The sequence below is a fragment of the Portunus trituberculatus genome, chromosome 42 (assembly GCF_017591435.1).
Source record: "Portunus trituberculatus isolate SZX2019 chromosome 42, ASM1759143v1, whole genome shotgun sequence".
NCBI lineage: Eukaryota > Metazoa > Arthropoda > Malacostraca > Decapoda > Portunidae > Portunus > Portunus trituberculatus.
This window is the reverse complement of record NC_059296.1, coordinates 3,419,384-3,445,369: the sequence shown is the minus strand read 5'-3', so window position 1 is coordinate 3,445,369 and position 25,986 is coordinate 3,419,384. Positions and strand designations below refer to the sequence as shown.

The 25,986-nt window shown below is 47.3% G+C and overlaps 5 protein-coding genes across 7 annotated transcripts in view; 4 read left to right on the top strand and 1 right to left on the bottom strand.

Moving 5' to 3' along the window:
* The window catches only part of LOC123517539 (putative deoxyribonuclease TATDN1), a 29,183-nt gene extending 6,988 nt beyond the window's left edge, over positions 1-22,195 (bottom strand). The window contains exons 1-2 of one of the 3 annotated variants that reach the window (XM_045277698.1): positions 22,063-22,195; positions 179-411 (exon numbers count right to left, since the gene is read on the bottom strand). In XM_045277698.1, coding sequence (XP_045133633.1) covers positions 179-336 — 158 coding nt within the window. In that variant the 5' untranslated portion in view covers positions 337-411; positions 22,063-22,195. Of the gene's footprint in view, positions 1-178; positions 412-1,679; positions 1,818-22,062 lie in introns of those variants that run through there. The other 2 variants (XM_045277697.1, XM_045277699.1) reach the window with 2 other exon arrangements.
* On the top strand, positions 4,416-5,046 carry LOC123517740. Its single transcript, XM_045278145.1, has 2 exons — positions 4,416-4,675; positions 4,827-5,046. The coding sequence occupies exons 1-2, from the start codon at positions 4,416-4,418 to the stop codon at positions 5,044-5,046; spliced, it is 480 nt and encodes a 159-aa protein (XP_045134080.1).
* Positions 6,404-11,062, top strand: LOC123517739. The gene is made up of 3 exons (XM_045278144.1): positions 6,404-6,487; positions 6,774-7,715; positions 7,757-11,062. Exons 1-3 carry the CDS (start codon positions 6,404-6,406, stop codon positions 11,060-11,062), a joined length of 4,332 nt encoding a protein of 1,443 aa, XP_045134079.1.
* LOC123517738 lies at positions 11,949-15,705 on the top strand. The gene is made up of 3 exons (XM_045278143.1): positions 11,949-11,993; positions 12,768-13,671; positions 13,763-15,705. The coding sequence occupies exons 1-3, from the start codon at positions 11,949-11,951 to the stop codon at positions 15,703-15,705; spliced, it is 2,892 nt and encodes a 963-aa protein (XP_045134078.1).
* On the top strand, positions 15,764-19,666 carry LOC123517737 (uncharacterized protein K02A2.6-like). The gene is made up of 2 exons (XM_045278141.1): positions 15,764-15,889; positions 18,653-19,666. Exons 1-2 carry the CDS (start codon positions 15,764-15,766, stop codon positions 19,664-19,666), a joined length of 1,140 nt encoding a protein of 379 aa, XP_045134076.1.
* Positions 22,196-25,986: the final 3,791 nt, after the last annotated feature.

Sequence of the window (25,986 nt, the reverse complement as noted above, 5' to 3'; positions counted from 1 at the left end):
AGACATAAGATGGTGAACAATTTTATATTCCTTATTTGGTAAAAGTAAACATTGCTATTCATAATGAAGGTGTATTATCAAAACCCGCTTTCATATTTCATAGATTGGATGTACACATGAAATTATCTCATATTCAAGTTATTCTCAGCATTTCATGTGCTTTTCAAAGCAATATTACCATCCATTCAATCCAATATAAAGATCCAAATCTAAAATCTGCTGTGCCTCTTCTTGAGTGCCATCAAAGGAATGTACAACTCCTCCACTAATCTTTTCACGGTGGGCAGTGAGGATCTGCACCAAGTCTCCTGCAGCATTGCGACAATGAAGAAACATTGGCAGTCCAGTTACTTCTGCTAGACTGATTTGCTTCTCAAAATACCTGTGAAAATTTCTCACTTAATGGCATATCTGAAATAATGCAAACAATGAATCAAAATGTATTACAACTGCAATTTACTAAACACCTATTAACATAAAGACATTTAGTAGTATTTATACTTCCATTTGCAGTACAGGCAACCCCCGCTTAAGGAAGGTTCACACAACGAAATTTCACAACAACGAAGGTTTAATTGTACTACCATCTGCTCGTTTAACGAACACCAAACTCGCTTTAATGAAGTTTTATCCAGGTAATTTTTTCCAAGTTTGAAAGCACCACTGTATCACGCAAGCTGACAGGCTTTTGAATTCACCAGCGCCTCTCGTGGACAACACGCGCACCACTCACTCCCTCTGTTCAAAACAATAACAAGGTCAGCAGCAGATTGTCTTCCCTTGCTCAACTTGCCACCAAAACACCTTGCAATGTCGGCTAGTGTTGCTAAGAAGACCAGGAAGTCTTTTACTCTTGAAGTGAAGCTGGATATTATTCACAGACACGAGAGAGGTGAGAAAACTAATAGCATTGCTCGCCACCATATTCACTCCATCTACTGTCTCTACTATTTTCAAGTCAGCAGACTCTATTAAGAAGGCTGGTGAGGCCATATTTCCCTTGCCAGCTAAAAGAACCACCTGAACTCGTGACTCTACAATGGATAAAATGGAAAGCCTTGTGGAAATGTGGTACATAAGTTTTGTATGTGATACAATGATGCGCCCTTTGTTTACATCCCACAGGTTGCTGGTTAGTGTCTTTCCCGTTTCACTCTCTCTCCCTTCATAAATTTAAGATCATCAACATTATAAAGTTATGTACATACATACATTAGTGTACATTATAATGACTTAAATTAAACTGCCTAAATGTTTAACTTCATAATTCTTACTTTCATTAAAGCTTTCACTGTACTATGATGCACTCTCGCTTTGCTTACTCTCAATGGAAGTTCAAGTCAGGGGTTAAACTTGTTATAATCAGTTCGCTTAACGAAGTTTCGCTTAATGAAGGTTTTTTTAGGAATGTAACCCCTTCATTAAGCAGGGTTTGCCTGTACTAAGAACAGATTTTCTATTATTTGTTCTAAGTAATAAATAAATATATATATATATATATATATATATATATATATATATATATATATATATATATATATATATATATATATACTTGAAAAATTCCTTAGGGTCAGTGTTCAACAGGCAGACAACCCTAATCTTGAAAAAGGTTTTATATAAGCTAGATATATGTCCACACAATATTTTCCTCCTATTTGATAAATAGCAACACTCACTTCTTTTGTATCTCAGGAGCACAAAATTGGGTACGATCATAATCCAAGCCACACTCTCCTATGGCAACTACTTTCTCTCTATTATCAAGGGTAAGCTGAAGTAATTCTTCCAGGTAAGTTTCTGGAGAAGTGTCCTCCTTCTCAAACTCTCCACAGCGTGTTGGATGGCAGCCAACAGTACAGTACAAGTTTTCTGTTTGGAAAACACAAGCCAACATAAGACTATGAATAAAGATAATAAATTCTGGTACAGTATTTCTTTTTCCTACATTAAACTGGATGAAAAATTAAGTTCCAGAACCAGAAAATGTGCACAAATGGAGCGAAACCCTTCAAGAGCAACCAACAGCACGGAGACAAGTACTACATACACACATCCCATCCTGCTGAAACAATACACACCTACATACATACATGCTGATTTTGATAGTGTTACAGTGTTCAACCAGTTGATTTAAGAATCAAAGTATGCTACGATCCATTTCTGACCAGCAGTAAAGTCTATGAGTAACAAAAACTTGATAGTATTTGTGGGATGTTCCTTGTAAGTGCTGAGGTATGGGTATGGCTGTACCACTGCAGCATCATACTTGTAAGTGATTATAAAGAACCTGATATGTAAGTTATTTAGATGTAACCTTCAGAGTAAACAATACCATTTGTATCGCACTCTCCCATCGCAGAATGTGGCATAAAAAATTTTAAAAAAGAAGCCAGAAATCTTCAGTGTTCTGAAAGAGGAGTATTTCTGAACCAAAGAACACCCTTGAGTCTCTGTCATTTACTGCTGTGCTACACATAGTTACAGGGACATTGGTTATGGAATGCCATGGAAAGTGGAGGGAGTGGATGGGGTGAGTGACATATGACACTGGGTATGGATCAGCTGGGGATAATTCCAGCTGTGGGGAGAACTCCTAGCTGTCTGATCACCCCTGGAATCCTAAGGTATTTGTGTACTATCATAATGTTCCAATTGGAAATATTTTTTTGTATTTGTCTGGCCACCTATAAAGCTTGTTGCGAGCAATAGAAAATCCATGACACACTTGCCATGGTGTGCATGGATATGTGTAGATGTGGTGTGAGATGGAATTTGGTGTGAAAACTGCAAACTCTGATCCCAGGACACGGAAGTGTTTCTACACAATCATCCAATGAGGATGACTGTGCAGAAACAGATTTATCCTGTGTATAAACACTGCATAAATTGGGTTATGTATTGTATTAATGCATATTACGTGTATGTGGCAACACTGTGTATTTCTCTGCGCATTCAGCTAGCGCGTGAGCGTGTGCTCCCGAGTCGCTACTGGCCGCCATTTCCTACCCTTTGTAGCTCTAAGGACAAGTAAAGAATCTACGTGTACTGCGTGTATGTCTGCCCTTACTTAGGCATACACGCCCTCCATTACACATCCCGCAACCAACATGGCGCAGTGACGAAACGTCTTGTCCCTGGAGACGTCAGTTACGAGGGGAAAGAACTCATCCCAGTAGCCGGCGGCGCCATCACGTCCTCCCGCCACCAGCTGTGAGATTGCTGACGTGTGTTACGACTGTGTAGTGCGGACCCGTGGTGTTACGTGACAGTGCAGTGCAGTGCAGCGTGTGGCAGTGTATTACAGTGCAGTGTGCGGCGGTATAGTGCAGTGCAGTGCCCGGGAGTGTTTGCATCGAGGTGCCGCTTTTGTTTCAGGGGTTGGTTACGTCTCTTTGCCCAGAAACGAGTGCTGCGCGACGCACCTCTGCTCTCTGTCGAGTCTCGCAAGACACTGACTGCACTGCCATTACGAGAGGCGAAGCGGCGTGCCGTGAGCCCGCGCATACCTCCTTGCTGCACCTCTCGCTGCCTGCCTGCCCAGCTGTCTTCCCGCCACAGCACGCACACTCACACATTTGCTCTCACATCTACGAGTAATTCCTCGGCATGGCACGGTCAAAACAACGTCCCAAGCCTCTCAGACGAGTTGAGGAGCAAGATGAGGGACGCCGGGACAACCAGACAGCCTGTCACAGACGTTGGCTGGTGCTACCGCAGGCGCGGGTGACGCGGCGGCCCCGGACACCGCCTCCCCACCTCCGCCCGCCACCCCACCCACCACCACCACTCCACCCAGGTCGCCACACCATGCACCTTCTCACACACCTGTCTACCCTGATTTCTCAGTATTCTTCAAATGGTTTGCTGACAGGGAGGCGGCCGCTCGCCGTGAGATGGAGGAACAACGCCGAGTAGACAGAGCTGAGTTTCGTGCTCTTAGTTGGGTCACTTAGGGCGATTCGCTTCACCTTACGTGAAGGAAGTATTTTGAGGGTCTTATCCTAAGCATTTTGTGCCGCTGAATCCGAAAATCGTAGTTGGGTCACTCGTTAGCGGTAAGTTTTTGCGCAAATTGCAAATTTCGGAAATTGGCAAGAAAAAAATTGCAGAATGAGAACCAGACGTCGTAGAGACCTCGTTTTGGACTCAAATTGAAGCTTATTAGGAGCACAACAAAAGTTATAAAATGCTTCTGGATGTATCTGTTCTCATAAAGGCACTACCGTATGATTCATAGAAAATGGGAATTTTCTCTGACTGTCCCCTCATGGTCGTACTTTATGACATACGGTAATGAAATTTCGCAAATAAATGTAAAATTGCATTGGCTATAATTTTAGAAATTAGCTATAAACCCGTAAATAAAATAAATTCATTTATTATATCGCACATTTTCCTTCCCAGGGCTCGCAATGAAATCGTGTGTCATTTGCGGTGCAACTAACGGAGATGTGGTCCTTCGACCTCAGACGCCCAAGGAGGATGTTCGGAGTATGCTGGCCAAGTGGGCTTCGAAAGGCGAATTCGTAGAGGCCCACAGGAGGTCCTCTAGAAGGGACGATTGGTCCTGGCACCGACAGTGCATTGCTAAAATCCAGCCCCACAAATTCGCGAGGCAGTACGAAGATGAACAACAGGACCTTGCGGCGGAGGCCCAACCCGGACCTTCAAGGTAAAGATGTTTTTAATTTTTAATTTAATTTTTTTTATTTAATGTTTTTAATGAAAATATTTTTAATTTTCTAAAAATTCTTTCTACATGAAAAATATTGCTTGATTATTATGGTCTTGATTTATGGGCTTTTATCCATCTCTACTTCTAGGCCTGACACCCCGCCGCCTCGAGTCCCCCGCCGTATCAGCGCTCCTATTCCCCGGAAGGAATGCTTCTTCTGCGGTGATGGAGACAAGCCAAATGAAGTCCTGCACCGGGTGAGCACGACCGGGAGTGCCAATCGAATCATTGAGGCGGTCCACAAGGAACGAATTCTGCGTGGAAAATCCAGCTTCCTCCTGACCTCGACGTCCTGGCTGCCGACGTGATGTACCATAAGGGCTGCTGGAGCATTCATGTCGTCAACCAGTTGCGGACAGTGGCCTCCACTCAACAAGAGCCAGAAGATCGCTCCGTGATCGAGTTCGTGGAAGAGGTTAGCGAGAAGCTGGAAAGTGGAGTGGTTCTCTCGATGGGAGAAATAGACGCCATCAAGGAGCAGCATGGTGTTGGCCGCTCACGCTGGCGGATAAAGGAACTCCTCTCCACCATGGTCCCTGGCGTGGAGTTCACCAAGCCCAAGAACCCTCGCGAACCCGAACTGGTTCATCTGGCGGAGGCAAGGAAAGAGGCCCTGACAAACCAGAGGACAATCGAGGACTTCAAGCTTGCTACACTCCTGAAAGCTGCCAAAATCCTGCGTGAAGAAACCCTCAAAGATGGTCCTCCTGCTTCTGAACTACACCAGGGCTGTGCGGACAGGAGACTGGGCGCTGCACCTGAAGACGTTGGAGGAGTTCGGACCGTTCTTCTTCGCCCTGAATCGAAGCTCCTACGCCCGGTTCGTCCCGGTTTACGTGGCCATGATGCAGGACCTCCGACTCAAGAATCCAAGAGCGTGGACGTACTCGTACTTGGAGAAACACTGGGTCGTCCGAAAGTCGTTGGTACCTTTCACGTCTCTTGGCTGCGACCATGCCTTGGAACAGGTGAACCGGGTGTGAGGGCAACTACCACCTGAACGAGGCCAACGACCTTCACCTATCCGACACTCGACCGTCGGCGCTCGTTATTAACCCAGTTGCTCGGCGCTTCATCTGAGCAACCCACCGAAGCTTCTCAAGCGGCCACCGCGGCTTCTCGAGCGTCAGTAGGAGTTGACGTGGCTCCTGCAGCTCGCCTTCCTCGGCAGACAGAAGCTGAGCCTCGTCCTGCTCACTTCCTCCTACGCTGGCTGGCTCTGCTCTCACCGTGGTTACCTCAGAGCCGTGGGCTGGTCCTGAGTGCTGCTACCCTCTCCTTACCACGCTCCGACTCCCGTCACTGCTGTGCACCTGACGCCCCTTCTCCTCCTGCGCCTCTTTCGCCTACCACTTCAACGCCACCTACAAGGGCGGAGCTGTGCTGCCCCGCCCTCGCCACACGAGACGAAGGGACGCAAGACGGATGGAAGCCGAGCTGAGTGTCGCTGCTGAGTCCAGAGTGCTGCAACCTTCCTGCAGAAGGTTCTGTTATTTGTGAGGCTGTTTGGTGGTTATTGGTTATTGGAATAGTAAATGGTGTCTTAACCATTCTCTCATGTTTGTTTTACCTTCCGATAGCAGCACCCATCTTGGAACCCTTGACACGTGGCGACCTCGCCAGGATTGGGTCAACTGCTATTTGGAAGGGTCTATGAAGTCGCCCATGCGCGCCACTTGCTGTCTGCGGCCCGGAAGCAAGTGTTCATCCTCTACCGTTCTTCTGTGGCTCCTGTATGCCTGCGGTAGGGTTTGTTGATGGTAACCCTTTTGTTTTCAATCGTGTTGTTGGAAACTACTTTTGTTCTACACAAGCACTCCTAGTGTTGTGTTGACTGTTGTCTTGTGCCCTTTTTCAGGGCTGTTTTGTTACCATTGTTTCTTCCACACTTATTGTTTTGGGTTTTCTATCCTTTCACTTATCTTTTCTCTCTGGGTCCTTATTGCTCTTATTGTTGGGTTGTCTGGTTATATCTTGAGTGTTTGATCTATTTACATTGTGATTTCACGCTATGTCTAGCTTTGATGTTTTTAAGGCTCAGGCCGATGCTTTGGGTCTTGAGGGTGCTGAGCTTGGTCAGTATGTTCTACAACAACAAGCTATTGAGAGGGACCAGCGAGCTACCGAGAGAGAAGAGAAGCGGCTCCTAGCAGAGAGAGAAGAAAGAGCTGCTGAGAGAGACTTCCAACTTGCTAAGCTTCAAGCTGAGAAGGAGATACAGCTCGCCCGCAGCACCGGTCAAGGAAAAGTGAGTACTTCTTCCTGTGAGAACGTCAGAGGACCGAAGTTGCCAACTTATCAAGAGGGAGATGATATAAGCAACTTCCTCGTGCGCTTTGAAAGGGTGGCTGAACTACTCCAGATTGATAAGGATAGCTACGCTGCAAGACTTGGGTGTCTCCTCACGGGTAAGGCTACTGAACTGTATACGTCGTTGTCTGCTGACATAACTGAAGATTACGCTCTTCTGAAGAAAGCTCTCCTCACTGGGTTCAGTAAGACCGCCGACAACTACCGTCTGGAGTTCCGCCAAGCCAGGATTAGGGTTGGGGAAAATTATCAGCAGTTCTCTGTCCATCTGACTCGACTGTTCCAGGCATGGTCGGAGGCATCTGATGTCGCCCACACTTTTGAAGGTCTTAAAAAATTCATCCTGCTTGACCAGTTTTTGACTAATCTTTCTCCAGATTTGAGGGTTTTCATCAAGGAGCGTCGGCCGACAGACCTTCCCGACGCAGTAAGGCTTGCCGACGACTGGTCATCTGCCCGTCACGCCTACCCGAAAGCCTACTCTTCTAGTTCCCGAGGAACTTCTAAAGCTGCCTCTGGGGTAAGCCCTACATCATCTCAAGGTGACTCCAGCAAGTCCTCTGTCCAGTCCACCCCTAAGAAAATTACGTGCCACCAGTGTGGAGAAGACGGCCATATTCGGCCGCGCTGCCCTAAGAATCCCGCGCCTTCAAGGATTGGGAAGCGGGTAAGTCGACTCCTAAGGTTGGGTTTTGCCTTGGTGACAAGAGTGTCCCAAACTATTCTGTCTCGGGCACCATTAACGGATCTTGGAGCTCGAACATCATCCGTGACACTGGCTGCTCGTGTGTGGTAGTCTCAGAAGAGGTGCTTCCAGACGTAGATGTGGAGAGTTGTCCCAAGATTTCCCTAGCTGACTACTTGGGAAGAGTAGACAAATTCCCAGTTGTAAAGTGCTACGTGCGCTGCCCCTTCTACACTGGTTGGACTGAGGTGGTGAGAGCTCCTATAAAGTTTGCTGGCGCTCTGATAGGAAACATCCCGGGAGTTATGGATCCCCAGGTCTCTAATCCTTCTCCAGCTCCTCTTCCTGATTCCAGCAGGGCATCCTTGTCATCAGAGCTGCAGCCGGAGGTTTCTACCAGTGCTTCGACTGTGTCTTCGGCTGACCAAGTACACGCTGTTACCACCCGTGCCGGAAGGATGAAAAGACTGCATCCTCTGGTACTTCCAGAACTTCAGCCTCTCTCCATGACCCCTCAAGAGTTCAACCAACTGCAAGCCTCGTGTCCTTCCTTAACTGGGGTACGACAGAAAGCCTCTACGGGAGAAGTTGAGAAAGCCAGGAACGGGTCGTCCTTCCAGTACCTGTACGTCAATGGGCTTCTCTACCGCAAGTGCCTCACTTCTCAGCTTCCAAATAAGGTAGGCCAACAATGCCTGGTTGTCCCAAGTGAGTGTCGCCAGATCATACTCTCAGTGGCCCACGAGAGTCCCTTGGCTGGACATTTCTCTCACCGCAAGACTGAGTTGAAAATTTATGAACATTTCTTTTGGCCAGGTATGGGAGCGGATATCCGTGCCTACTGCCGCTCTTGTGACAAGTGCCAACGGATGTCATCAAAGGGCCGGGTGCGTCCTGTCCCTCTTCAGCCCCTACCTGTGATCACCGAGCCTTTTTCCCGAGTCGCCATTGACCTCGTTGGACCTCTTTCTCCTCCATCTTCCGAGGGCCATAGACACATTCTTACCTTAATAGATTTTGCAACTGGGTTTCCAGAGGCCCTGCCACTTAAGGACATAGACTCAGTATCAGTAGCTGAAGCCTTACTAGTGATATTTGCACGTGTAGGAATTCCTAGAGAAATCCTCTCTGATCGAGGAACTCAGTTTACCTCCAGTCTGTTATCAGAGTTACATAAGCTGCTTGGTGTTAAACCTATTTTCACAACTCCTTTCCATCCCAGTGGCAATGGACGCATAGAGAGGCTCCATGGTCCTCTCAAGGCAGCTCTGCGCAAGCTCTGTGCTGACAAACCCAGGGAGTGGCACCGTTACCTCGTTCCCACGCTCTTCGCCCTCAGGGAAATCCCCAGTGATCGGACCGGGTTCTCCCCCTTTGAACTACTATATGGACGCTCTGTTCGAGGACCTCTCACGGTGTTGAAGGAGTTGTGGGATAATCAGGACATCCAGGGAGAAGAAAGAACCAGCTTCCAATACGTCCTGGAACTTCGAAACAAGTTGTCAGAATGTGCCCAGCTTGCTGCTCAAGCAGCTGATGTAAGTACTGCCCGTTACAAGTCCTATTTTGATCTTAAATCTCAGGACAGGAAGTTTAATCCAGGTGACGAGGTACTAGTTCTTCTTCCCAGCCACACAAGCAAGTTATTGGTAGCATGGAATGGTCCATACAAGGTCCTTGAAAGACGTGGTAATGTTGATTACCTTATAGACGAGCCTCGTGGGCCTAAACTATACCACGCCAATCTACTTAAAAGATACCATCGACGAGCAGTTGTTAACAGGCTCCATGTTCTCGACGAGATTCAATCTCTCGAAACAAGCGAACCCCAGGACAGCACCGTTCCCGTCGTGGAGGAGAAATTGCCTGACGCCAGCTCCACGGAACTGCCCATTACGGCCGATGAATGGCTGGATTCTTCACCACCAAGTATGCCGGAGATAAATCCCTCCTTGCCCTGGGAACAACGAGGCGACATCGAGGACTTACTGCTGGACTACAGGGATGTATTCTCCACCACACCTGGCTGTACCTCGACTATCATGCACGATATTGTCCTCACCACCACCAACAGGATTCAAGCTAGGTTGTACCCTGTCCCTATTCACCTTAGACCTCACTTTGATGAAGAAGTAGATAGCCTTTTGGAACAAGGGATAATTCAATTGTCTTCCTCTCCCCACTGTAGTCCTGTTGTAATGGTTCGGAAGTCTGACGGTTCCTACAGGATGGCTATTGATTACCGGAAATTGAACTCCGTTACGGTCTTCCACGCTGAGCCGTCTTGTAATATGGAAGAAGACCTTCACATGTTCGCTGGTGCTAAATACTTCTCGGAAATTGACCTCTGCAAGGCTTATTACCAAATTCCATTGACAGACAGAGCCAAACCCCTAACTGCCTTTCCAACTCATCGTGGTCTCATGGAATTCTGCCGCTTACCCTTCGGACTTGTCACAGCATGTGCTACCTACGTCCGTCTGATGCGTCTTGTCCTCGCCGGGTTACCCAACATTTCTTTCTACTTTGATAATATATTTGTCCACTCTTCAGATTGGCCTCAGCATATCAGCGCCCTCAGAGCTACGCTTGAGAGACTACGCTCCCACAACCTGACTGCCAAGCCTTCCAAGTGCCGCTTCGGTGTTCACTCCATCCACTATCTCGGATTCGTACTAGACGGAGAACAGCTGAGACCTCAGAACAGCAAGATGGAAGCGCTGTGCAGGATAACTCCCCCTCTGTCCAAGAAAGCTCTCCGCAGTTTTCTAGGTATGATTGCCTTTTATAGGATGTTTATTCCCCAGGCTTCAGACTACACCGGACCACTCTCTGACCTCTTGAAGAAAGGAGTCCGCGAACCTCTCGCCTGGGATGAGACTGCGTTGAGCTGCTTCAATCACCTGAAGCAAGTGTTGTCCAGCACACCAGTACTACAAGTTCCAGATTGTGGTTCCCCTTTCATCCTTCGGAGTGACGCTTCAAGTCACGGACTAGGATCTGTTCTGCTGCAATACCATCAGGGGGTGCCTCATCCTGTCGCCTATGCCAGCAGGAAGCTCCTGGACCGGGAAAAGAGGTATTCCACCATAGAACGTGAGTGTCTTGCTGTTGTGTTTGGTGTGCTCCGCTTTGACTATTATCTCAGAGGTCGTGAATTCATATTAGAAGTGGACCACAAGCCCTTGTTGTACTTGGAAACCTTTAAAGGCAAGAATGATAGGGTGTTGAGATGGGCCTTAAGTCTACAAGCCTACCGGTTCAGAGTCGTCCATATTGCTGGGAAGGACAACGTGGGAGCAGATTTAATGAGCAGACTCCCAGCCTAAGGCGCCTTGAAACCAACCTCACCAGTGCCTCCCTCCTTTTCTTAACATGTATGTTCTTTCTTTTCATGTGGTAGTTGTTATAATCTACCTGGAGTAGATTCTTCTATGGGGGCCTGTGTGAGGGCAACTACCACCTGAACGAGGCCAACGACCTTCACCTATCCGACACTCGACCGTCGGCGCTCGTTATTAACCCAGTTGCTCGGCGCTTCATCTGAGCAACCCACCGAAGCTTCTCAAGCGGCCACCGCGGCTTCTCGAGCGTCAGTAGGAGTTGACGTGGCTCCTGCAGCTCGCCTTCCTCGGCAGACAGAAGCTGAGCCTCGTCCTGCTCACTTCCTCCTACGCTGGCTGGCTCTGCTCTCACCGTGGTTACCTCAGAGCCGTGGGCTGGTCCTGAGTGCTGCTACCCTCTCCTTACCACGCTCCGACTCCCGTCACTGCTGTGCACCTGACGCCCCTTCTCCTCCTGCGCCTCCTTCGCCTACCACTTCAACGCCACCTACAAGGGCGGAGCTGTGCTGCCCCGCCCTCGCCACACGAGACGAAGGGACGCAAGACGGATGGAAGCCGAGCTGAGTGTCGCTGCTGAGTCCAGAGTGCTGCAACCTTCCTGCAGAAGGTTCTGTTATTTGTGAGGCTGTTTGGTGGTTATTGGTTATTGGAATAGTAAATGGTGTCTTAACCATTCTCTCATGTTTGTTTTACCTTCCGATAGCAGCACCCATCTTGGAACCCTTGACAGCCTATTCCTTCCACCCTGCCTCCCGCCCGCAAAGTATCATGGATGTGATGCAGTGCGGATGCAAGACGAACTGCTCGACCAATCGCTGCCGCTGTCAACGCCTGCAGACTCCTTGTTCGAGCTTTGCGATTGCTCCCCGAGATGTGCATCAACGGCGAGGAAGATGGGCATGAGGACGTCGATGGCGTGACGACTAGATATTCTATTTTTTCAACCTGTGAACGCTCGCTATTTTGTGTTCTGTATTTTTATGTTCTAATTGTGATTTTCCAAAATACGGAGGAGACTCGGTTTCGTTGTTTGAAATTTTGTGTTCTGGATTAAACTATTATTTATTGTGAGACCTAGATGCTTGTTTTGTTGGATCGATTAAACACTAGTGAATAATTCAGTTGAAATACCCTGTTCTACGCAATAATTTTGCCCACCCTTGCACAAATTCGTTAATTACATGTGTCCTAAGAACAATTGTTTGTTATTTTATTTTTTTTACTAATTAAAAACTAAATTTTAAAAAAGGAACTCAGTTCCTTCTTTAAAATTTAGTTTTTAATTTTTAAAAAATCAGGCTTTAAGGCCAAAATTATTCCTTTTATATTTTTTTCCATTTTTTTCCAATTATCTATAATTTCCATTATAGTTCAGTAATGCAAACAGATACAACCACGGAGTACTACATAACATTTTATGCACTCTTAAAAAGCTTCATTTTAAGACAAAAACCAGGGTCCTACGACGTCTGGTACTCATTCTGCAATTTTTTCTTGCCAATTTCCGAAATTTGCAATTTGCGCAAAAACTTACCAATAACTAGTGACCCAACTATGATTTTCGGATTCAGCGGCACAAAATGCTTAGGATAAGACCCTCAAAATACTTCCTTCACCTAAGGTGAAGCGAAAGCCTTTTTTCTGCCCTAAGTGACCCGACTATCTGTTAACCAGCCTCACTTCTTCCCAGGGACTTGGGAGTCCTGGAGGTGCACAGAGTGGCTCCGGTACCCACCCACCTGTGCAGAAAGCAGCTGTCACACCTCCGCCGCCACTGTCACACGACGTGACGTACCAAGTGTTTCGTGAGTGGAGGAGACGTTGGGAGGACTACGCGACGATGATCAATCTGCCCAGCCTGACGCTGCCTAAACAGAGGATCCAGCTACGTATGTGCCTCACTCTGGAGACGCAGAGGGTGTTAGAGCACACATTACAGGTGTCGCCTACCTCTCTCAAGCCAGTTGATGAAGTGCTTGACATTCTCCAGGCTCATATACGTGACTCCAACAACGAGGCATTGCGTCGGCGAGCCTTCACTAGCTGTCGGCAGGCGAGAGGCGAGCCCTTCTCCGAGTTTCTCGTCCGACTGAAGAGCCTGGCGGAGGAATTCGACATCTGTAAGGCTCACCACCTGGACTGTGAAGAGGCCTGGATGAAGCACGGTATCCTGACAGGCGTCCACGACGAGGAATTGGTGACCAAGATTGTGTCCCTCGACGCCGCCTCTACTCTTGCTGACGTCATCAATGTATGCAGGGCCCACGAGGCGACGCGGTCAGCCGCCTCTGCCATACGTGCCTCACCTACAGTGTCTGCTGTCTCAACGTATAAACAGACGAAGAAAGCAGCACACAAACCTGGAGTCCCCTCGCCAACCTTCACCCACTCATCGGGCGCCTACCTCCTGCAGCAGCTGCGGCAGGCGAGACCACGGCCGAAGGGCTGCCCAGCAACAGGTGTTACGTGCAGAGGTTGTGGGAAGACTGGCCACTACGCTTTGATGCCCAAGTGCCCAGCCAGGCAGTCTACGTGCACTGCTTGTAACCGTCTGGGGCACCTGGAGAAAGTCTGCAAGCAAACCAAGGCAAGGAGTAAGTCGCAGCGACCCGAGAAGCCGAAAGGGAAGAGGAAGACACCCCACCTTCCACGTGGTGCGGTTACAGTCTCTCACAACGGACCCAGGGTCTCATGAGGGCCCACCTGAGGCCTCATGTCAGTCTCCTATCAGTACTCGTGATGACCCGACACCTCCTCCTACTGTACGAGTGGAAGTGTTGCATGACGGTCACTCTGGTGGTCTGGACTTCATTCCCGACACTGGTGCCGACACGACGGTCATCGGCCCACAGCACTTGAGAATGTTGGGCATCGACAGACAGGCTCTTGGTCCTCCTCCATCCCTTGCCTACTACAACGCTGATGGGACGAAGATGTCTGCTGCCCTCGGTTCGCTCCAGGCCACACTAGTCTACGGCGAGCTGTCTTGTACGGGCTGGATAGATGTGCAGGGTTCGTGGAACACCCCACTTCTGTCCCGTGAACACTGTCGTGCTTTGGGGATCGTGCCTCACGACTTCCCTGCTCAGATTTTCTCAGCACGAGGCAGTGTCGCCAGTGTAAGGGAGGCGACAAACGCTCCAGCTCCACGTTCCAGCGTGCCTGCGTTACCTCTTCTCAGCACCACTTCCCCAGACGCAGCGAAGGAGTACTTCTTGAGGGAGTACCAGGATGTCCTCTTGACAAAGGATTCCACACAGGATGCTCCACTCAAGCCGATGTCTGGACCGCCGATGAGGATCCACTTACGAGACGACGCCCAGCCGTTTGCTGTCCACACGCCGAGGCTTATTCCTTTGGCCTACAGGGACGCAGTGAAAGCTGAGCTCGACTCTATGGTGGCACGAGGCGTTATTGCTCCTGTTGGTGACGTCCCATCTTATTGGTGCCATCCGATGGTTGTTGTGCCGAAACCTGGTGGAGGTGTCAGGATCACTACGGACCTGAGTAAGTTGAACGCACAAGTATCTCGGCCTGCACACCCATCACCCACGCCTTTTGCAGCCATCCGGAGCGTCGATGCCAGGGCACGCTACTTCACCACGATTGACGCGTTGTGTGGATATTGGCAGATACCCTTGCATGAGGACGACCAGGCCCTGACTACGTTCATCACTCCATATGGGCGCTTCAAGTACCTCCGAGGTCCCATGGGTTTCGCAGCCACAGGCGACGCCTTCTGCCTCCGAGGAGACATCGCGCTACAGGGAGTGCCACAGTGTGTCAAAGTCGTGGATGACATTCTCGTGTACGACGAGGATTACTTCACACATCTACGCCACGTTAACGACATCTTGGCCAGATGCCGAGCCCATGGCATCACTTTAAATGCCAAGAAGTTTGTGCTGGCGGCTCCATCAGTGTCCTTCTGCGGCTACAGGCTCTCCCATGACGGCATCGCAGCAGACCCTGACAAGGTTCGGGCCATCACTGAGTTTGCTACGCCTGCTACGTTGACCGACCTTAGGTCCTTCATGGGCCTTGTCAACCAGCTCGCCAGCTTCTCGCCCGACCTCGCTGCCACTGCTGCGCCTCTACGCCCACTTTTGAGCCCCAAGAAGTCGTTTGTGTGGACGCCCGACCATGAGCAAGCCTTCCAACGTGTGAAGATGGCCTTGGCCAGCCCACCAGTCCTAGCTGCCTTTGACCCTGCTCTCCCTACGACTCTGCAGACCGATGCTTCCCGCCTGTATGGGCTGGGTTATGCCCTACTGCAGGACCACGGTGGTGGACAGCAGCGTCTCGTCCAGTGCGGCTCACGTTTCTTGACGGATACAGAGACCCGATATGCGACGATCGAGTTGGAGATGTTAGCTGTCGTATGGGCCATGGGGAAGACCAAGTTCTACCTCACAGGATTGCAACACTTTAACCTCGTCACCGATCATCGCCCTCTAGTTCCCATCCTAAACAGCTACTCCCTTGACGCTATAGAGAATCCACGTCTACAACGCCTCAAGGAGAAGATCGAACCCGTACATCTTCACAGCTGTATGGCGCCCGGGCAAGGAGTTGTGTATCCCGGACGCTCTATCTCGCTCTCCTGTTGGCTACCCAACGCAGGCTGACGAAGTCCTTGGCACTGATACCGGCTTCCAAGTTAGGAGTATCGCTACACTACGTGCGATGGAGTCTCTTGCTCCGTTGGTGCCTCCTGATGTTGCAGAAGCATCTCCTGGCAGTGACCTTGCCCTTGAGGAGCTTCGTAAGGTGGCAACCGAGGACCCCGAGTACGTCCAGCTCCTTCATTTTGTGAAGAACGGATTCCCTATGTCAATGTCACTCTCTAACTAAATTCATCTGTGCTGTATACCTCTCACCTAATTCCTCTGACTATGTAAAATTCTTTGACTATTTGACTTCTAAGGTGGAGCACATCTTATCTCACTTTCCTTTTGCTGAGATCTCCATTTTAGGGGATTTCAATGTTCACCACCAGCTTTGGCTTTCATCTTCTTTCACTGACCAACCTGGTGAACAAACCTTCAACTTTGCTATCCTTCATGACCTAGAGCAGCTAGTGCAGTTCCCTACCCGTATTCCTGACCGCCTTGGAGACACGCCTAACATTCTTGATCTTTTCCTAACCTCCAACCCTTCTGCTTACTCTGTTAAACTTTCCTCTCCGTTGGGCTCCTCCGACCACAATCTAATTTCCGTTACCTGTTCTATCACTCCAGTGCAGCCTCAGGACCCGCCTAAGCGGAGGTGCTTCTGGCATTTTAACTCTGCTAAGTGGGAGGAACTAAGGCAGTACTATTCTGATTTCCCTTGGGATGATTATTGTTTTCATGTCAGAGATCCTTCTCTTTGTGCCGAGCGCATAACAGAGGTGATTATCTCTGGCATGGAGCTATACATTCCTCATACTTTCTCTAACCCTAAAGCTAAAAAGCCTTGGTTTAACTCTGCTTGTTCTCGTGCTGTCAATGATAGAGGCGGCTCACAAACGGTTCCGTAGCCATCCAACTGCTGAAACTCATGCCCTATATATTTCTGCCCGTAATCATGCCAAATCTATTCTCCAACTTACTAAAAACTCTTTCATCAATAGAAAATGTCAAAGTCTTTCCAATTCTAACTCCTCTCGAGATTTCTGGCATCTAGCCAATAATATCTCTAACAACTTTACTTCTTCGTCTTTCCCTCCTTTACTTCATCCAGATGGCTCTACAGCTGTCTCTTCTTTTCTAAAGCTGAACTCTTCGCTCAAACCTTTGCTACCAACTCAACTTTGGATGATTCTGGGCATATTCCTCCTACTCCTCCACCCTCTGACTACTTCATCCCTAAAATTAAAATTCTTTATAAAGACGTTTTCCTGGCCCTCTCTGGCCTTGATTCTCGGAAGGCTTACGGTCCGGATGGAGTCCCTCCTGTTGTTCTCAAAAACTGTGCTTCCGAACTCGCTCACTGCCTGGTCAAACTCTTTCATCTGTGTCTCTCTACTTCTATTTATCCTTCTTGCTGGAAGTTTGCTCACATTCAACCTGTCCCTAAAAAAGGTGACCACTCCAATCCTTCTAACTACCGCCCTATAGCTTTGATTTCCTGCCTTTCTAAAGCCTTTGAGTCTATCCTTAATAGGAAGATAATGAGGCATCTATCAGCTCACAACCTTCTCTCTGATTGCCAGTATGGTTTCCGTAAAGGCAGATCTACTGGTGATCTTCTTACTTTCCTAACTGAATCTTGGTCATCCTCTTTTAGGGACTTCGGTGAAACCTTTGCTGTCGGCCTTGACATATCGAAAGCCTTCGATAGAGTCTGGCACAAATCTTTAATTTCTAAACTACCCTCCTACGGATTCTATCCTTCTCTCTGTACCTTCATCTCCAGTTTCCTTTCCGATCGTTCTATTGCTGCTGTAGTAGACGGTCACTGTTCTTCCCTAAAACTATCAACAGTGGTGTTCCACAGGGTTCTGTCCTATCACCCACTCTCTTTCTATTATTCATCAATGATCTCCTAAATCTGACTCAATGCCCTATCCACTCCTATGCTGATGATACCACCTTGCATTATTCAACAGCGTTCAACAGACGCCCAACCCAACAACAATTAAATGACTCAAGGCGAGATGCTATAGGACGCCTAACTTCTGATCTTTCACTTGTTTCTGATTGGGGCAGAGAAAACCTGGTTTTGTTCAATGCCTCAAAACTCAATTTCTACAACTATCTACTCGACATAACCTTCCAGACAACTATCCTCTCTTCTTCAATAACACTCAACTTCCCTCTCCTCTACATTAAACACACTCGGTCTATCCTTCACTAAAAATCTAAACTGGAAATTTCACATCTCTACTCTTGCTAAATCAGCTTCCAAGAAGTTAGGTGTCCTGTGGCGTCTTCGTCCATTTTCTCTCCCTCCCAGCTGCTTGCTCTGTACAGGGCCTTATCCGCCCGTGTATGGAGTATGGCTCTCATGTCTGGGGGATCCACACACAGCTTTACTAAACAAGGTGGAATCTAAAGCTTTTCGTCTTATCAACTCTTCTCCTCTAACTGACTGTCTTGATTCTTTAAGTCACCGCCGCAATGTTGCATCTTTATCTGTCTTCTACCGCTGTTTTCATGCTGTCTGCTCTTCTGAACTTGCTAACTGCTTGCCTTCCCCCTCCTGCGGCCTCGCTGCACAAGACTCTCTACTTCTTCTCATCCCTATTCTGTCCATCTTCCTAATGCAAGAGTTAACCAGTATCTTCACTCCTTCATTCCCTACACTGGTAAACTCTGGAACTCTCTACCTGTGTCTGTATTTCCACCTGCCTATGACTTAAACTCTTTCAAAAGAGGAGTGTCAAGACACCTCTTACGTTAACTGGACCCTCCTTTTAGATTTTTTGTTTTCTCTTTCTCCTACTTTCCTCTTAACAGGGCCTGGCAACCAGCGGGATTTTTTTTTTCCAACACTTTGTTTTCCCTTGGCCAGTGCCCTTGTAATGTAAAAAAAAAAAAAAAAAAAAAAAAAAGGTACGCCCTCCCCAACGTGCTCCGCCCGTACTGGAAGTTACGGGAGGACCTCTACTGTGATGAGGATCTCGTCCTGTACGGTGCACGAGTGTTGGTGCCTACAGCTCTACGTCGCCGTGTCTTGGCCCGCCTACACGACAGCCATCGTGGTGTCGAAGCCACCAAGCGCCGTGCTAGGCAGGCTGTGTTCTGGCCAGGCGTGGATGCTGACATTGCCAACACTGTTCGAGCATGTGAGCCGTGCCAGATTCTGCAGCCCAGTCAACAGCAAGAACCAAGACTCTATGATGACAACCCAACTCGACCATTCGAGTCCATTTCTGCTGATTACTTCTCAGTTGCAGGGAAGGCTTTCTTAGTCATTGCAGATCGTCTTTCCGGCTGGCCTGTCGTCGTGTCCTGTGGCGCTGATACGACGTCTGCTGCCACCATTCGCCACTTCCGCCGCCTCTTCAGGGACCTGGGTGTTCCTGTACGCCTGCGCACGGACGGTGGCCCACAGTTCGCCAGCCGGGAGTTTTCTACGTTCCTCGAGCGCTGGGGAGTTCGTCACGACACATCGACGCCCCATTACCCACAGTCTAACGGCCATGCCGAGTCTGCAGTGAAGGCCGTGAAGCACTTCATCCAGAAGGTGGCACCGTCTGGCAATATAGACTGTGAAGCGTTCGACAGGGTCTCCTGGAGCTTGAACACCCCAACCAGACGGGTCGCTCTCCAGCTCAAGTCCTGTATGGTCGCCCTTTACGCTCTTGCGTACCCGCACATGCCAGCGCCTTCCAGAAACGGTGGCAGGCCAGGGACGAGAGTTGCGACCGTCGAGCTGCTGCCCGTCTCCGTGATGCCACAAGTCGCTACGACGCTCACGCTCGGCCTCTTCCACCCCTGCAGCAAGGTGACGTGGTTCGGATCCAGGACCCGACTACGCGGCGGTGGGACAAGGTTGGCACCATCATGGGCGTTGGCAGGTCACGGGATTACCTGCTCAAGATGCCCAGTGGTCGAGTGTGGTGGAGGAACAGGCACTTCCTCCGCCCTGCTCCACCCCTAAACTCTTCTTCTACGATGGAGGACGCCACTGCTCCCTTGGCGGCACCTGATACGGTGGTGCCCCGCAGGTCGCCACGACTCCAGGAGAAGGCGTCCGCAGCTGCAGTCGCTCGAGTCCCTGTGGACTTCTGAGCGCAGAATGGGGGGGGAGATGTGGGTTATGTATTGTATTAATGCATATTACGTGTATGTGGCAACACTGTGTATTTCTCTGCGCATTCAGCTAGCGCGTGAGCCTGTGCTCCCGAGTCGCTACTGGCCGCCATTTCCTACCCTTTGTAGCTCTAAGGACAAGTAAAGAATCTACGTGTACTGCGTGTATGTCTGCCCCTTACTTAGGCATACACGCCCTTCATTACACATCCCGCAACCAACATAAATCTGTGATTAGATACCACTATGGTTCAAATTGTCCTTACATGCTCTCCAGCTGTCTTGTTGTAAGGGGAATGATTGCTTTCCTGTGGAAACCTGTCATGGCTATTCCCTTGAGAAGAGTGTTTAGGAAATGAGGTTGAATATAATAAAGAGTAACACCATCAGCACATGCACTCAATTCACTTTGTCTAAAAAAATATAATTCAATATAGATATAAATCGGGTTTCTTTTGTCAAGAGACATGTTACAATCTGTAAGAATGGCCATTGTGAGGGGCACTGTCTTAATCTCCTTTAATTTATTATTTCATTGTGTGCGTATGTGTGACGCCACCCAGTGCGGGCCCCTCGGGCTGTTCTGTTGAGCAGACAACCCGCCTCCCTCTCCCTGCTTCTCGTTGTCTGGCGAGCGAGTCAGTACCAGGGTAGTCTTCAGCTGAGGTGGACGTGGGCTCTCGTGGTCTGGCGCAGGATAGGGAGATTCGTGTTGCTGGACTTCTCTAGGTGCTCACTAGTCATCGGTCTGGGAGTTGTGCCCTCCCTTGAGTAGCTGGCTTGCTACTGGGTAGACCGTGGCTGTGCAGGACAATGGGCTTGTTGTCCTAAGGAGTGTGGCCGGTTGGGTCTACATTTCCTTTCTGGCGTTCGTCCCCTCGTGGTGTGGCGCGGAGAGACGCGGCATAGTCTCATCCTGTTTGTCGTTGTGGTGGCCGTGGTCACCAATGTGTTTGGTGGGCGGCTGTGTGCCCCCATCATCTGTTGTGTAGTATCAGTAGTATACTGTTTATAGTACCGGCCAGTCTTCAGCGGAGTTAACACGTACGCTCTGGGCACAGTGTAGAGACAATGTGTGGCTGGACTGTGTGTTAGAGGTACTCATTAGTCATCGGTCTGGGAGTTGTGCCCTCCCTTGAGTAGCTGGCTTGCTACTGGTTAGACCGGGGCTGTAGAACAGCGGGTTGTTGTTCTGAGAGAAGTGTAGTTGGTTTGGCTGCATTTTCTCATGCGTTCGTCCACACAGGTGTGGTGACGCGGAAGGACGCGTTGGTGACACGTCCCGTTGTTGCTGTTGGTGGCTGTAGTCACCAGTAGGGTTTGGTGGGTGGCTGTGTGCCCCCATCATCTTTTGTATAGTCCCAGTAGTATACTGTATTGTAGTGGTTGTAGCCACACACGCTAGTGAAGGCTGAGAAGCTTCATGCTGTCGGCCAGTTTGTATGTAGTTCTTGTCCGTCAGACTTGTCTGTGACAAGTATCTGGACTTTGTGTGGCTGTTGTCACCCGTAGGTGGTGTCTGGGCTTGTGTGTACACCACCGGATGTGCTGTACACATCATATATTGTAGTAGTCGTAGGCTAGGGGTGTCAGTCTGACAGGTGTTAGGAAGCACTTGTCGTAGAAATAGATAGTATAGTAATATACTGTGCATGTTGTCCCAGTCTGTGATTTATCACAGTCTGTTGGCAAGGTGTGTGGAGAGGCATTAATACTTCATAGAGAAGTGGGTGGAATTGTCCTTGTGGGCGGTTTCTCTAGGGGGTATTAAGGCCTCGCCCTGTTACACATAGCATCTACCAGTTATAAATTCTACTTGGTTGGGCACCGGAGGAGGTGTGGCTAAGGAGATTCCCTTACAGTGGGGGAAGTTATACACTGTTGGCGACCTTGAAAGAACCTGAGTGTTACGGCTGCTGTAATTTATAGTAATGGGGACTCTGTGGAGTGTTATATTCCCCACTAACTGTAACGTAACAAACTGGCGATCATGCCAGGATAACACTCTAGTGAGCTGTAGCAGTTAACCGTAGCCGTGACCGTAACACCATAAAATGACAAAATTCACTTAAAAAAGAGACAGGCAAACACTGGTTCACAATTGAAGTAGTAAATGAGTGGAACAAATTTTGCAAGAACATGGTGATGCTGGTATAAGTTTTCAGTGATCAGAAACTATCAAATGGTTCTTTGATGTCCTCATTTTTATATATTCTATTATCAAAATACTATCTTTGATCTTACCATTAGTCTTGGCTAATTCCAGAGCTGCTTTGCTGTCTGACAGACTTGTTCCAGTGATAATCATTTTATTCAATCCAGCTTCCCACGCTCTTTTCAATACATGGCTCAAATCAGCTTCATGTTTTTTGTTTCCATGGTAAATTCCTTGATACATTTCATCTGTCAAATTGGCACCAATGTCTGAAAAAATAATTATATATATAGTACATATATGGAAATTTCAAGTGAGGAAAGGAATGCTGAGAACTCAGAGATCTACTCATAATGATGAAATTAAATACATCCAAAAGCACTTCACACAACAGGCCATTGTGGGAATTTTGAAGCACCACACAATAATCATCTTTCCATTGACGTCAACTTTCCCAAGGTAACAACAATTTTCACTAATCAATTTCTGGAGTACATTGATAATTTTCTACATGAACAAATACATACTACAGCAGAGTTGCTCTAACTTTATTTATTCTAACCCAGTTTGATTGTAAATACTTCCTTTACTACACAGTATGTTTATTTTACTGCATCTCAAAATTAACTTCGCTATGTATTCAAATTGCATCCCTTCCCAAAGTTATTAGCCAATATTATAATTCTGTTTGCTTTTCTGGAGAGAAAAACTCAAAATGCAAAAAGCTATGACTGAGAAATAGCAATAGCTGTCTTCTGATAAGTTAAAGGGAAATACTGGTAATACTCGTAAAAAGGATGAATACTGAGTTAGTATTTTGTATTTCAAAATTATTTACATATTCAAATTGCATCTCCTCTCAGTTATTAGTAAATTATAATTATGTTTGCAAGCAAGGCCTACACATTAAGACTCACCCATTTGCCTCACAGCACCTGAGACTGCAACCCAGACCTTCTTGGTTTATGAGCCAAGCTTCCTAACCACTACACTAACTATGCAGTGTGTGTGTGTGTGTGTGTGTGTGTGTGTGTGTGTGTATTCACAGTCACCTATTGGTCACCCAGCCAGATTTCCCCATTACAGAGTGAGCTCAGAACTCATTGACTGATCTTTTGAGACCACACCACACTCCACACAGCAGGAAGGCAAGGCTACAACCCCTCAAATTACATCCCGTACCTATCAACTGCTAGTGAACAGGGGTTACACATTAGGAGGCTCGCCCATTTGCCTCACCGCTCGGTTGTGAGCTGAGTGTGTGTGTGATTCACCTTGATCACCTCCTGGTCACCCAGCCAGTCTTCCCCATTACGGAGTGAGCTCAGAGCTCATAGACTGATCTTCGGGTAGGACTGAGACCACATAACACACTCCACACACCAGGAAAGCGAGGCCACAACCCCTCGAGTTACATCCCGTACCTATTTACTGCTAGGTGAACAGGGGCCACACATTAAGAGACTTCCCATCTGCCTCGCCGCTTACCGGGATATGTGTGTGTGTGTATTTACTTATTTGTGTATTACAGGGCCCGAGCTAAGCTCTCTGTGACCTGTCTCCTTGTCCATTCCTGTCATATCTCTCTTTCATCTGATTGACACACACCGCGTCAACGACATCACTGCTCAGTTTATTCCACTTATCAATGCTAAGATGCGGGAAACTGTATTTTCTCATGTCATTTAGACAGATGTCCTTTATTAGCTTTTTTCCATGTCCTCGGAGATGATTACTTGTGGTCATCTTTATCAACTCTATGTCCAGTATGTCAATCTTGTTCACCAATTTATACATAGTTATCATGTCTCCTCTTGTTCTTCTCTCTTCTAATGTGGTCACCCCCAGCTTCCTCAGTCTTTCCTCATAGTCTAACTCCCTGAGTCCTGGTACCATCCTTGTTGCCAGCCTCTGTACCCTTTCCACCTTCTTCACATTTTTCTTCATATGCAGTGACCAGACACATGCTGCATATTCTAACTGGGGTCTTATTAAGGTACATAATATCTTCTTCATCATTCCTTCATCTAGGTAGTGGAATGCAAGGCCAATATTTTGAAGCATGTTGTATGTTGTGTGTGTGTGTGTGTGTGTGTGTGTGTGTGTGTGTGTGTGTGTGTGTGTGTGTGTGTGTGTGTGTGTGTGTGTGTGTGTGTGTGTATATTTGCCTAGTTGTATAATACGGGGTTTGAGCAGGGCTCAAAGTGACCTGTCTTCATATCTAATTTTATCCAAATTTTCCTTGAATTTGTGCAAACTTTCTGTTGTTACAATCTCGTCATTCAGGCTGCTCCAGATGTCCACCATCCTATGTAGAAAACTGAATTTTTTTATGTTTCTCAAACGTTGACTTTTCCTGATCTTGTTTGAGTGTCCTCTTGGCAGTTTACCTTGATCTTCATTCAGTGATACCAGGTCTTGTCTATCTATCTTTTCCATACTGTTCATTAATTTGTATATCGTTATTAGATCTCCTCTCTCCCGTCTATCCTTCAAAGATAGTAGTTCCATTTCTTTTAGTCTATCTTCATAGAGAAGGTCTTTTATTTCTGGCACCATCTTTGTGGCTAGCCTTCGGATTCTTTCTAGTTTTCCTTTTGCAAGTGTGGTGACCACACCACTGCTGCTGCTGCTGTTGTGTGTGTGTGTGTGTGTGTGTGTGTGTGTGTGTGTGTGTGTGTGTGTGTGTGTGTGTGTGTGTGTGTGTGTGTGTGTGTGTGTGTGTGTGTGTGTGTGTGTGTGTGCATGCTAAATGGAGCATTTAAGCTGTGAAGGAGGACAAAAACAAACAAACAAAAAAACTATACTTACCAATGAATTTCCTCACTATCCGTGCCATTCTGGAACTCAAATAACTACTGATCTTGTGTACAAATCTGAAATAAAGAAATTAGGTAGTATTTTGAATAATAAAAAAACATACGTATTTCTCATTACAAATAGCACTTTTTCTTGTCAAAATAAGAATAACATTTAACATCAAGACTAGTTCATTCTCTTTTCTAGAGTAACACAGAATAGAGTTCAGTAACTCTTGAGTGACACTTCCATCCTTGGAGTGGAAAAGAGGAGTATGATTATCTTAGCAGGTCAGCAAGCTATCATTAGCAAATAAAACATGTCAACATCATAATAGTCACATGAAGAAGAGTGGCTGGAAATCTCTTATCAACTGCACTGTTATGCAATTATGGAAATAAACCTTAGCCTGAGTACTCATTTCAGTATGTCAAATTCTTTGCCAGTGCAATAATGACAATTCTTACTTGTCTCAATGGATAAATGCCTCAACTCTGCTTCTTTAACCCTACGTATATGCATTCTTGAAATCTCATCCATGAAGCACCCTAATATGATTCAACCTGAGGATGACGTCTGTGTGCTCTGGATGTATACACTTTTCACTACATGCAAATATAGCGATTCCACAAAAAATACTCAAGATTACATTTTCTTTTTACGTTAAGTGTTTTGCTGGTAGTATGAGATGTCATGGTGACTGTAGCTTGTGAGAAAGGCAAAAAAAGAAAGGTGAGGATGAATGAAATCAGGACATTATGTCTTTTTTTACAAGCTATCCATGACTAGATTAGGTTAGCTTGGATCTATTTAGGTCAGGTAATCTAGGTTAGGTCCAGTGATCAATGACAGGTGTGTTAGTAAGAATATGGGTAAAATTAGACATTATTCATCCTTGATTCAGAGTACCTAAAACACATTTCAACGTTTTACAACACTTGGAAACGTTCTAAATACATTCACGTCATTCTTAGGTTGTTAACCTTGGTAAACCTAGAGTTTCACCACCTTGCCCTTTCTGGACGAAACAATTTTTTTCTGGTAGATTTCGGCTTGCTTTTAATTAAAATACCACTTGTTTTTGGCGCAAATCAACCAATTTTTTTTTTACAGCCCCGAAACATATTATGATTTGCATAAAAAACAACTGGTAAATTAATAAAAAACAAGCCGAAATCTACCAGAAAAAATTAGTTTCGTCCAGAAAAGAACCT